Source organism: Coloeus monedula (assembly GCF_965178545.1).
Source record: "Coloeus monedula genome assembly, chromosome: 1".
NCBI classification, from domain to species: Eukaryota; Metazoa; Chordata; class Aves; order Passeriformes; family Corvidae; genus Coloeus; species Coloeus monedula.
In genome coordinates, this window is record NC_138781.1 from 61311860 (window position 1) to 61325282 (window position 13423).

The 13423-nt window shown below is 45.9% G+C and overlaps 1 protein-coding gene across 3 annotated transcripts; it reads right to left on the bottom strand.

Moving 5' to 3' along the window:
- Nucleotides 1–7026: 7026 nt before the first annotated feature.
- Nucleotides 7027–13149, bottom strand: LOC309571384 (uncharacterized protein). Of its 3 annotated transcripts, XR_014226306.1 has the most exons (4): nucleotides 12674–13149; nucleotides 10544–10637; nucleotides 9739–9820; nucleotides 7027–7708 (listed from the first exon to the last, which is right to left on the bottom strand). XR_014226306.1 is itself a non-coding variant. In XM_082278806.1 (2 exons), exons 1-2 carry the CDS (start codon nucleotides 13040–13042, stop codon nucleotides 10596–10598), a joined length of 411 nt encoding a protein of 136 aa, XP_082134932.1. In that variant the 5' UTR covers nucleotides 13043–13149; the 3' UTR covers nucleotides 9952–10595. The 3 variants fall into 3 exon arrangements, 1 of the variants encoding a protein (XP_082134932.1); XR_014226305.1 differs by lacking the exon at nucleotides 9739–9820; XM_082278806.1 differs by lacking the exons at nucleotides 7027–7708; nucleotides 9739–9820 and having other exon boundaries at nucleotides 9952–10637.
- Nucleotides 13150–13423: the final 274 nt, after the last annotated feature.

The window sequence follows — 13423 nt, forward strand, 5'->3', positions numbered from 1 at the left end:
TGTCATTAAATATAGTTCCACAACAGATAACTTTCACTTCATTGTATTACAAGTCTCCTCATAAGGTAATGTACCTTATGAGAGCACAGTTTCCAGTTATTTCCTAGTTCCTGAGATTAACCTGAGGAACTACTGGATACATTTTGGACAAGTACTTTCATACCACCAGGGAGACAACCTAATACACATATGTCAAGAAGATGCATCTTTGTGAGATACTACAGCACATGGGAATCATCCTGTTTGTTTTCTAATTAATAAACTCTCTTAGCACCTCCACTAGCAAATTGCAACAACTTCTTCCAAAGAAGTGTAGATGAATAAAAATGAGATTCAAACCAACACATACTGAAAATGGGGGACTCAAAAGGAAAGGTGACCCACTGCTCCAAATGACGACCAGAAGATTTCAAATCAGAAGCTTCAGCTTCTAAAGAAATTTTCATTCTTATGCCGGTTGGAGCTTTGCCATGTGTGGAAAAGTGAATTCATGGGGCAAGATAATCCTGAAAATAAATGAAGCATTTCCCAAAGTGAGGAAATTATCTTTACATGGAACCAAAATGCACTACAAAAAGATACAGGTTTCTGCTGTGACAAAGTGCTCAGAGGCCTCCCCCAAATAAACTTAGATGGTCACAGGACCATGTGTCCAGAGATAGCTCCTGCAGGAGGCACTGTCTTGCAGGAAGGTGGCTTAACAAATGAGTAACTTCAGGGAGACCTTTCCTTTCCTCTTCTGAAATAGCACAGCTAGCAATCATTTTGAGGCTCAGATTGTAAAATAACAGTAGGAATAAACTTTTTCCAGACTATGATTTTGAACATGCTACTAGGAGAATGATGACTCAGCAACCAAGATTACATATCTAGGCTCTTCAAATTTAATATGAAGTCTCTAACTAAGTCTCTAACTTTTCATATTCTTTAATGTAATTTCATTTCTCATACCCATAAAGGGTGCATGAACCAACACTTCTTACTTGACAGCTGCAGCAGACTAGCAGAAAGAAAGTGCTCAAGCTGTTACTGAGGCCCAAGCAGCAGCTTCCTGAAGTCAAAACAATGCCGGTCACAGGCCTCTCGCCACCACATGGAATATGAGGCATGATAACTGAACTCACAACCAACATTAACCTGTGATGGACAGCAGTTTGTACAACTCATGCCTGTGAGTAGGGAAGAAAAGAAGGAGTAGAAGGAGGGAGGATCAGAAACATTCCTATCTTCAAGTACAGTCACACATATGGGAACAAAAGGAGAACATTTCCAAAATTAACATACAGTTTTTCAAAACTTTCTGGATTTTCAAGATGGACTGTTACACCCACAACAAAATGCTGGACCTCATCTTAAAAATGTAAACAGCTTGTGTTCTGCAGTTTCAATATGATTTATTGGTGAAAGTACCATTTCCACCAGGAGGCCTTATTACACCGGCAATCAGAACCAGACCACTGATTATGTTTAACTAAAATACATATTTTTCCTTTTGAGTCATTAGTGTGCTTTAGTCTACAGTCTTCCCAGGGATCATGCCACTGCATAAGATTTCAAGAATCTCCACACAGGAAAGACTGACTGTACCTGGAGCCTCAGCATCCTGACCAGTAAGTACGTTATTTAATTCATGACCCATATTACGGTAACCCAAGTTTTTCCACTTCTATTTTCTGTGTCAAAAATAGACCTTAATTTGCAGTGCACTGGTACTGCGCAGCATTATACTCTTCATTGTCCTGGTGCCTCGTCACCACAAGGGTCTTACACCAAGACACTGAAAGGTTTCTGCTGTTTTATTGAGTTCTAACTCCTCTTGAGAAAGCTTTTAACATCCATATTGAATAGACTCCAGTTCCCAGTATGTACAGAGCATACCTGCTCATCTTCATATAAGCTTGCAAAATTAAATGGAAGCAAAACCCTCAGTCAAGGAAAAACACATAGAATGTGCACATGGGTTTACAAAGGCCATGAAAGGTTATGAATACCTCTGCCCCAGGGCTGACTACTCTACTTCTGCAGGGTTCTATTTCTCGGGAAAAAAATCCACTTCCTTTAGAAAGCTTTGGGAAAGACCACTGTTTGAGCTCTGACACACTCCTTTAGGCGAGTTTAAGGACAGAGCAACAGCCAGACAGCACATCCATTCTGAATGTGCTTTCTGAATGAAAGATCTGGCAGGAATAAAAATCCTTCCTTCAGCAAAGGTCTTCCAGTAAAATCCTGGGTCAGAAAGCAAAGGGCTGTCAGGTTTCAGGAGTCAGGTAATTAGCATCTCCAACACTGTAGCAAGAGAGGCAGCTCAGACTCCTGTCAGAATAGCTCTCCACAGGACTCAGACCAATAGTTCTGCTTTTCTTTCTACCCAACACCATTAAGAGTGGTAAAAAACCTTGGTGAACTATCAAAGTGAATTAAGAAATGAGACAGTGCTGTCAAAAAAGCCCACCCAGAAGCTAGTAATGCAGCAATTAAGCTGTGAAAAAAATCAACTTTTATAACTCTAAAAGATGCCAAATGATACATTTAGTGTCCAGTGCTTCCTCCAAAGCTGAGGGCACAACATTCCTGACTGCAACTCACCAGCCACTCCTACACAAAGAAGGGAAACCTGATCACATATCACCTCCAACTAAGGACAGGACCATAGAGGACATGCAATAAGAGACTAATAGCTATTGTGTGTTTGAAAGGGGCCACTTTTCTATTGTGGACGTCCCATGTCTACAATACTTCACTGAAAGCTGTTCAAGCCATGTGTTCATCAAACACAGAACTGTTAAGGCCAGCTGCTCCTTCCTGCAACATGAGCTTTAATTTTAATTAACTCACAGCAAATTCCATAACCATTCCTGCCATGAACCTCTGTGGAAAATATTGTCTGGTTACCCTACTACACCATGTCCCAGTAAATTCAATGGAGATTCAATCTCGGGTTAATCTGTGGATTATCCAAGACAAAGAAATAAGAAATTTAACAGTCTGCAAATGTAGAGACAAAGCACAGCCTTGGAACATGTGTAAAAGCAACTCAGCTGAATGTTTTCACCACAGGGGTGTCAGAACACAGTTGATCCCCTACCTCTGCTCTGTAGATGACTCTCTGGTACAGTATTTACTACTGGGAGGGTGACTAGGGAAGCACAGACCATAGGTACCTGGGTTAGGTGCTCAGGATTTAGGTGCACAGCCCTGGAAGAGAGTCCAAGTGCCTGTCCTATGTACTCCAGAAGGAAAATTGGTTGTCTGAGAGTGAGGTGTGACAAAGCCAGTGCTCAGAGCAAGGAGCTAACCGAAAAGAGGGCTTCCAGGCCCATTCCCTTACTTTCAGGCTGACACAGGACTTCTGTCCAGCATGACTCCCATATTGCGGAGCAGCCTCTCTGGAGAATGGGCTCTTTGGTCTTTCCTGTTCCTGACACTCTTCATTCCAGCATGGATGTCTGGTCGTGTTTTTCTTTCTGATGAGCCCTTCCCCCACTTCTCATCTATCCAGAGAGCACTCTCTGCTGAGAGGCAAGGAGGTAGCAAAGCCTGCCACAGGTAAATTATATTGGGGTATAGGTGTCAAGGTTCTGGTTATTGGGGGCTGTAAGGGGCTAACGGTGAGGAGGGGCTGAGGCTTCATCTCACAATACCTTTTGTTCTCATATTTGTCACTCTGCAATCACTTTGGACAAAGAGCCTTCTCTGCTTCAAGAAAAATTTTCATGGGTGTAGGAGGACTGCTCCGACACAAACGACAGATAAAATGGACTTTGTGCTACAGTATTATTACCTGTTATGGGTTTAGGTTTTTTAGTGAATTTTTCCCATTGTCATCATGAAGAAGGGGGAGGGGCCTCCTCGGTGATGGATGGTTGGTGATTGAGTTAAAGGGAGGTGGCTGATAGCCCTGGCATACCAACGAAATCCTTTTGGCGAGGGGAATAGGGGTTTGGCAGGTTTTTTTAGCTGGTAGAGTTTTTTCTCTTCTGCTCTGGGACCGGGAACTGTCGCGTGGTGTGCCGCCGGGAGCCGCGCAGTCTCCCTGGCTCTTTTTCTACGCAGCAGCTCAGCACTACGGTCGAGTTCTACCTGCTCCCCTGCCTGTGCCCGCTGCTGGTGAGAGCATTCTTTCCCCCGGCGGACTCAGACTTTTCAGCACCTTCCAGCGCTGAGATCCACCGCCACCTGCGTGAGTCTGCAGTAACCTTTCCAAAGAGGGAGCACCGCCTCCCCCGGCCCATGCCGTGCCAGCGCCAGCCCGCGCCCGCCGGGCAGTCCCGGACTCGCATCCCAGCGCCCGCTGCCGGCCGGGCTCACGCACCACGGCTTTGGCTTTGCCTCCCGCAGCGCCCCAGCCCTACACCCAGAGGGAAAAAGCGCTCAGCGGGTTGGAAGCTTCTGTTACTGCGTTGTTGTTTGTTCTGTTCTGTTCTATGTATTTTCTAGTAAAGAACTGTTATTCCTTTTTCTACATTTTTGTCTGAAATCCTCGTAATTTCAAATTATAATAATTTGGAGGGAGAATTCTTCTTTCTATTCCAGAAGGGTTTCTGCCTTCCTTGGCAGACATTTGTCTTTCAAACCAAGATATTACCTTAACCCTCCTGATAAACTGAGACACCTTAGATTCCACAGAATAAGTGCTCTTAATATGAAAACAGCGTGAACCTGCTCTATTTTAATACATTGTAGAGGGTACCTAAAATAGACTACATGTATGATCACAAGTTAAATCTATAGAATTCTAACTGTAGACTCCTAATTAAAAATTGAAAAAGACTCTAGCTGTGGCTTACTTATTAAGGGAGGAAACAATCTGTTTTGCACCAGAAGGTGCTAGTATGTCACAATTCAGGGAGAGAGGTAGTCAGGCTCTGTAAACTATCATTTAAAGTGTTATTTACTAAGACTAACACTACAAGGAGTATATTATAGGCAATCTTACATTGTTTGAGATGGCAGGAATGCTGGGTGCTGTAGCTTTGAACAGGCCTTTGATCCACATGCATCATGCTGGACACACCTTGTCAATAGCCAAGATTCTTCTTTTTTATTTGGTCATTTATCTTATAATTTTCTTATAAGACAATAGCTCTATTCATAAAGGAGAATTTCTTGCTGTGTTTATAGATGAATCCACAGCCATGGAAGTGGCATAATCACTGCTACCAAGTGGGAGCTGCCTGCAAGCTACTCATGATGAGCTACTTATGATGAGCTGGCTGAGTTGATCCTGCAGTCACAGGACCTGTGCAGCACACAGACCCTGAGGCCACTTTGTATATGCAGCACAGGCCTGCACCTACTGAGGTTAAGGGTTATATGGACCACTAACTCCACAATGCACAGGGGTCTCCGGTCAGGATCATTACATTCCAGCTATTGATCCACATGGAGCTTACCTTTCCCTAAGATATTAGAGATCGTATGAAGAATATATGCACTTCTCAGGCTTCAAGTACAAGGCACAATAGAGCAGACATAGTCTGTTCAAGATCACTAGCTCCTCAAATAAAATATCTTCTGCAAGGTTATCAACATCCTCTCCCAAACCACCAGTGACCTCCTGGCATAACAAAAAACCTGCAACTATATTTGTCAAATCAGTATTTTATATGGGTACAGTGCACTGCCCCTTTGTAACAATACACAATGAACAGAAACAACATCCACTCCATCTGGAGTTTGAATTTACCTACCATTGTCTACTGATATGTGAGTTATTTTTGGCACACTGGAAGGAAACCCTCTAAAGGGCAGGGCTGCAAGAGAGGCACGCCAAAAAACATGGAAGAATGGGCTGTTATTGAGACTTAGTCTGGGGATCCATCATCTAAGGCAGCGAAAGTATGTAAGTATGATACTTAACATTTGCTAGAGGTCATATGGCAGTTTCCGGAGAAAGCCCAGCCTTGCTTTCTTGACAGTCCTAGGCATACCAACACAGAAATAAGAAGCAGCAGCACACTCAGGTTGAGGGGGCTTCCTATGCTTCAAGTAGGCTTTGCACAAAGCTTGCTTTCTAGTCACAGGAAACAGTCACTGTAGGCTGCAGGGATACTAAAGTGACAAAAGGCACTTAGAAGGAAGAGCTCACCCTGTTTACATCCTTCTGATACTACAGAAGGGTACAACATCATGTTTACATCCCCCACTGGAATTACTGATTCTCAGGGCAAGTTTTAGGTCAATAGTCCTAACACTGTATTATGGAGGAATATTAGAAAACATTAAGCAGGCACTGTCTTCATCTGAACTGCAGAGACTTACATGGGCAAAGCAAGCATATGAGTGACTTCTGTTTACAAACTATAGAAAGGAAGGAGTCTTATGCCTCTTTACATGGGACAGGTGAGGCTGTGAATCTCTCCTCTGCCACCATAATCCTGGGATGTACTTGTCTCTTCATATCCTCAGAACAGAAGAAACCACTTCAAAATTAGTAGCAGACAAACAAACAAATAAAAACCAGCCACTAGTACACATCCTTAACACAGTTTAATAGATATTCCTCTAACACATCACCTACTGCAGTATTGACAGTGTCAAATCACAAATAGGGGGTTCATCCTTGGTGTCTTGAAGTTATGTTTCATCAGGAACAAATGCATCAAGTCCATTAGAACAAAACAGGGAAGGTCTCTGCTGCCGAGGCTCTACCTTTTAAAAATCCCCTTGTCCATGCCTCAAAGCAGAGCATCTCCCAGATTCTGTTTCTCAAATCACATCTGTCAGTGTGAAAACTGATATTCTGCTCCAGCTGGGCAGTCAATCCAGAGAGGAGAGGCTGGCTAATACAGTGTGAGAGACTAGAAAGAGTGATGTTTCAAGGTATTTTGGGATGCATGGGGGAGTGTTGCTGTTGTACTGAGGATGGCGAGAAGAACAACACAGAATGCAAGTCCAGGATAAAATGGGAATGTTTAATTAATCACAAACTCGTTTGGTAACTTGGTTCACCATAGAGGAATTATATGATTGGTCCACTGGTCAGCCACCTACCAGAGTGATTGGCTGAACGGTATAACACTCATTTTCAAAATATTTTTCCCAGTATACCAAAACAATCTCCACCACAGCCTGCACCTGTGAGATAGTTTATAAAATCTCAAACTGTTTCCCAGCCAGTCTGCGTGAGAAAGGAGACTTTCACAGGTGGCTGTAGAAAGCTAGAAAATTTCTCTGGTAGCTTTTTAGTATCCACAATTCCCCCTTTTTGTTTTAAAGACCAAAAAGGTCACATTTGTACTCCTCTGCGGGGCCCCTTGCAGAAAGGAGAACAAACACAGCATAAGGGATCAGTTTGGTAATGGCTGTTACCAGACTGAATCCAAATGAGACACTGATTTAAAGTGGGCAGAGAGATTCTCCAGCAGTGCCATGGGAGATACATCTAGCGAATCCAGCTATATGTCCAGTCATTAATTCTGAATAGCCTTCAGGGCTCTACATCAGTTACTAATTCTGGATAGCCTTAAGGGCTCTAAAATTCTGCATAACATTCTGACTCCATAACATAAGAAACTTGAAATTCAGTCTCTGCTTGTAGAAGGACCAGGCTGATGGTTGACATCTTGGTCATCATCAGAGGAATCATTCGATTGATGATCTGCATTCTGGTCATCATTTGAAGGTTGCCTTGGAGGTTGCCTGTTCTGCTTCTGCTGCTGCAGGTCAGGGTGAACGCATCTTGCAGGTAGCCACTGTACCCCAGTATCTGTGGAAACGCAAGCATACCCACAACCCCAAGCAATGAGCTCATGTGGGCCTTCCCACTTGTTAGTGAGCAGGTCCCATACCCAGACTTTCGCTTGAGGCAGGTGCGTCTTGCCTGCAGACTGCAATGAGAGAAAATGATTTTAAATAACAGGAGTGTTTGAATTTGGTGGCACTGTAAGATGATTAATTGTACATAGAGCTTTTTCTAGTCAGCTCTGTGGGGTTTCTCCATGCATTCCCCCTTTCTGTTTCTCCAAAACACGCTTCGAGGTGCTGTGAGCACGTTCGATAATGGCTTGGCCAGCAGCAGAATGTGGAATACCCAAAGTATGATTTACACCCCATAGGTGTAAAAACTGCCACGTCTTCTGTGAGGTGTAGGCAGGGCCATTATGGGTTTTCACAGAAGAAGGCACGCCCAAGATCACGAAAGTCAGTTTCCAATGGGCAATGACATCACGGCCCTTCTCTCCAGTGTGAGCAGTAGCCCACATAGCTGAGGAGAACGTGTCAACAGACACGTGCACATATTTCAGCCAGCCAAATTCTGGGACGTGAGTTACATCCGTTTGCCAAAGCTGCAAGGCTTTGAGGCCTCTGGGGTTTACTCCCGCTGCCAAAGGTGCAGCGAGTCCGTGACAGTCAGCACAAGCACAGACAATGTCACCCGCTTCGGCTGGCATTAAGTGAAACTGCTTCTGCAGGGTATGCGTGCTTTGAATGAAGAAACCATGCGATTCCTTGGCTTGTGCAATTCTGTCAGGCTGAGGTGCTATCTACGCAGGGTTGGCCAGCATGTCAGCCCTGGCATTGCCTTCTGTTATGAAACCTGGCAAATTGGTGTGACTTGGAATATGCAGAATGTAATATGGGTGAACTTGAGCTTGAATTGCACTCCACAAAGTTTTCAATAGTGAAAACAGAGCTGCATTATTGACTTCTTTCAAAAGTGAACAATCTAAGTGTTGGGTTATATCTGCTATGTAAGCAGAATCAGTGACCAGATTCAAAGGTAACTGAGAGAACCGCTGAAAAGCCATGGCAACAGCCCTCAATTCAACCATCTGGGCAGAGCCTGACTCGTAGCCTTACAGCACCTGTCAGTCAGAATCCTCCTTCCAGTAACAGTGGCTTTCCCTGTTTTCTGGAGCCATCAGTGAAGATGGTGGGCCCTGGCACTGGCACCCAACTATTTTTTGGTCGTAAGGTGAAGCTGGTCGATTTTGCCAACTGCAGTAATTTGTGGCTGGGAAGTTCTGCAGTGCACTTTGCAAAGGAGCACTGTTAGTAAAGCTCCACTCAAAGTGTTCCTGCTGTACTGGAAGAACAATTGTTGCAGGATCTGCTGCCATTAATTACAAACAATGTTGGTGGCATTTGATTATCAAACAAGCGATCAATTCAAACAACGTGGGTGCTGTCTTTTTTGGCTGATGAGGCAAAAAGACCCATTCCAGGATATGGAAAGGGTCAGGCCACTGTTTATTCCATTGGCCAATGATACCTGTAGGATGAAGATCTGGAGTGGTAATGGAAACAGTGATATCAATGGAGGGATCCACTCGATAAACCTGACGAGCAGAAACAGCCTGCTGCACCTCCTCCAGCGCTCATCGCTCTTCAGGAGTCAGTTTTTGAGGTGAATCCAACTCGGGGTCCCCCTTTAAAATATTAAAAAGCGGGGAAAGTTGTGCTGTGGTTAGCCCTAAATAAGGACGTAACCAATTAATGATACCCAGCAATTTCTGAGCATCATTCAAGGTCTTAACAGAATCCGAGAACTGCACCTCTTGGTGCTCTATACTTTGATCCAAAATTTTGACTCCTAAGTATTTCCAAGGAGGATGCTGCTGAACTTTCTCCGGAGCCACCTGCAATCCATAAGAATGCAGAGCAGCGAGCAGCTGAGGCTGTATCCTCAGCAGCTCATCCTGGGTGGATGCTGCCACCAGGATATCATCCATGTAATGGTAGCAGTATGCCTCAGGAAACTGCTCACGAACTCTGGACAAAGCCTGAGCGACATACCATTGGCAGATAGTCGGGCTGTTCTTCATGCCCTGAGGTAGAACCTTCCATTGATAGCTCTTCACAGGTTCAGGCTTGTTAACTGCAGGCACAGTAAAAGCAAATTTTGGTTTGTCATCAGGATGTAAAGGAATAGTGAAAAAACAATCCTTCAAATCAATGATCAGGATTTCCCACCCTGTTGGGATCATGGTGGGTGAGGGCATACCAGGTTGCTATTCCCCCATACTTTCCATCACTGCACTGACTTGTCGGAGATCCTGTAACAATCTCAATTTCCCTGATTTTTTCTTGATTACAAAAACAGGAGTGTTCCAGGGACTAGTAGAAGGTTCAAGATGTCCCTGTTGTAATTGTTCCTGGACTAACTGATGAAGGGCAACTAACTTTTCTTTTGGTAGAGGCCACTGCGGAATCCAGATAGATTTGCTTACTAGCCACCGCAAATGCAGCATAGGATACTCTGCGCCCTTTAGCACAGTGGCCCCAATTAAAAATTTGTCCCAATCAGCACCCCCCAAGCTGCCAACACATCCCACACCCAGAGGTTAAGCAGAGCTGCAGTGACATAGGGCCGAACTGTAGCTGTTTGCCCCTCTGCATTTTTCACCAGCACACGTCACTCACTTAAGTAGCTCTTTGCCGTTCTTCCCAACCCTGTGATGGCTGACCCCGCAGGGGCCAGAGGCCACCTGGGAGGCCATGCAGAGAAGGAGACAACTGTCATGTCAGTGCCCGTGTCGATCAAACCTTGGAGTCGGATCTTGGGCAGCTGGGCATTTGGCAGGATTAGGTTACACATCACCTGCGGCTTTTGGCTGGAGATATCAGCAGTCCAGAAGATCTGCAGAAGCCCCCTAGATCCAAAGCCACCATCTCCATGACTGCGTTGTTCTGCCCTAGGAACACATGAGTTAGAAGGCACAAGTTGAACAATTCTAGTCTTTTCAGGAATGGTAATGTGGGGGTGGGTGTGGAAACCATAGCACAAATCTGGCCTGTAAAATCAGCATCAATAACTCCTGGGTGTACAAAGATCCCTTGAAGGGTGACACTAGACCTACCCGCAAGCAATGCGCTGAAGCCCTGACCTAAGGGTCCATAAGCATCCAAGGGAACCTTATAAACACGACAGGATTCTAAGATGACTGTTGCTGTGGTGTGCACATCCACCCCAGCTGATCCCCGGGTGCTGGCTGCAAGCTGGCTGAGTAGGCCTGTGTCTGTACCATGCCCTTGGGAAACATTTGTGTCTGTGCACAATTCCCCTTTGCACTCCTGGGCAAGTTTCCAGAGTGTATCAGAGGTCAACCATTGGCATGATACACAGATCCACAGTATTCTGCAGAATGACCTGGCCTACCGCATCTCTCTCATTGAGCAGCTCCCCTGTTTTCCTTATTTCTCATCTTTTGTCTAATCTGTTTCTGCTTGCTCTCAAGCCTAGGTTGCCTTTTTTGTCCACCAGAATTTAATTGAAGAGGCGGCCAGAGCAGATTCATGCTCCCCAGATCCCACCTTAGCACAGTCTTCAACCATCTGTGTTAGCGTGGGTTCCCCTGGTAAAGCATCTATGATCCTTCTGCACTCATCATTAACATTATCTCTTGCTAGCTGTCTACACAACAGCTGCCTCATGGCCTCATCTTCAACCTGCTTTTCCAAGGCTGCAGCAATCTTTTCCACAAAAGATAAAAAGTGCTTTTTCTCCCCCTGAGATATTTTCACATATCGTGTTTTAGGAGCAGCCATGTCTATGCCCTTTAATAAGGCTCCCATACCAATCCTCTGAGCCTGTTCAAGGATCTGAGGATGCCAGGTAGCCTGAGTATCAGGGTCCCAATAGTTATTGGCTCCCATGAGAACATCTGCAGGAACTCTGTATCTGGGATGAGCTGGAGGCAACTGCATATTCTCAGCTGCAGCCTTCTCAGCCATCCTTCTCCAATTAGCCTCAAAAACTGAAAATTGTACAGGTTGAAATAATACCTGACCTAGATGCTTAATATCAAACAGGGAAAGCAGATCAGTATTTAGCACTCTAATAATCTGCATGACTTCAGGAGAACCTCATCTGTCGAATTTCCCACGTGTTCACTTGTCAGAGGAAGTAACCTTCAGGGATGGGACTACGCGATTACATGCATATATTGTTTAAAATAACAAAACGCATCAGTCGAGGCGTGAGATTTTACAATACCTCCTAATAATGGCGACTAATCACAAGATTTAGAATTACATCGTAATTTATAACTTTCTAATCCAATAGGCACTTAAAACAACACTTTGTTTTGGATTTATGACCTATCACCTGTGGCACTTCTCGTTGCAATGCAGCTATGTCTTGACCAATAACTTCTCATGTCATGTACACACAGATGTCTCTCTTATACCATCTACATTCTTAACTTAAACTATATAAAACCACACTATTATATTTAAAACCCTCCACCAGAACACCCAGTGTACATTTTTACTTATAACTATAGGAACACAGGCTTGTAATCCTTTTGCTTAAGATCTATAAATCTCTGTCAATTAAGCCAGACCTAGTCTCTTCCAGGGTTGTAAACCAAAGCCTCCTTCAATTGCAGGAGTTTCTACTCCTCTGTCTCCCACACTAATCCATATTGAGCAACCTTAGTTTGCAGATCCTGGACCACCCTCCAAGCAAAGGTCTCATGTTTGTCAGACGGACCTGAGTTAGGAAGGGAGAAGTTTGGATAATACCCTCTGTATCACTACCACCTTGGTCCATCGTTACATCGCTGTGATCTACCTGCACACCATTCTGAGGCAAGGTAGCAGCCTGCTTAGGTCCCCCTTCCCCTTCAGGAATCCCAACTCTTTCTACTAAGTCCCAGTCCCCAGCCTCCAGTGCCCGCCTCTTGACCTCCTCCCAGAACCGTTTGGAATCTTTTGGACGCACAGTCACCTTGCATTCTGGAAATGTCCGAGGATGGTTGCGGGCTAGCCGTGTTACCGGTTGCTGGCGCCTGAGCGCCTTCACAGATTCCCGTAGCGAAGCAAGCGTGTCCATAGCAACGCTGCTAGCATCGTCGGGCAGGGATGCGTCCGATGGTCTCCCGGGAGGCTGGCAGGATGCAGGCACCACACCAGCGTGCGGCGCGGCTGCGGGGGCTGTAGCGGCGAGGGCTACGCCCGGCAAGGCAGCTTGAGACGCTGCGGCTGGCATCGGCACCGCCATCTGCGCAGGCTCCGGCGCTGGGGCCGCCGGCGCCGCGCCCCGTGCCGCGCCCAGGGCTGCCAGCGCGAGTCCAGCCGCGGTAGCCTGTCGCGACATCTGCAGCAGTGCTGCCAGCTGCTGTGATACCTCCCGCAAAACCGTAAGCTATTGCGTTACCTCTCGCATCATCGTAAGCTGCTGTGCCAAGAGGCTGCGCGCTATCTGTCCTTGCACCAAACATTGCCCAGCTGTTGGGGCATGCGCATCATAGCCAAGCGCTACGGGTACCGGCGCGGGACAGAAAAGCACCGGAAACGTGGCTGCGGCAGACTATGGCGGCTTGCCCGCACCCGGGACCGGCACGGACGGTTCCTGCGGCGGCAGCGGCGCCGAGCTCGGCTGCTGGGCTAACGGCGCTGGGCCCGCCCATGGAGCGGCGGGTGGTGCCGGGGCGGAAGCCGCCATGACACCCCCCGCCTCACCCGGTTGCGGCAAAAG

Coding starts and splice junctions, on each gene's coding strand:
- LOC309571384 (XM_082278806.1), bottom strand. CDS start 13,042: ATGTCGCGACAGGCTACCGCGGCTGGACTCGCGCTGGCAGCCCTGGGC. Junction 10,638..12,673: donor GGACATTTCCAGAATGCAAG/GTGACTGTGCGT, acceptor ATGTGTTCCTAG/GGCAGAACAACGCAGTCATG.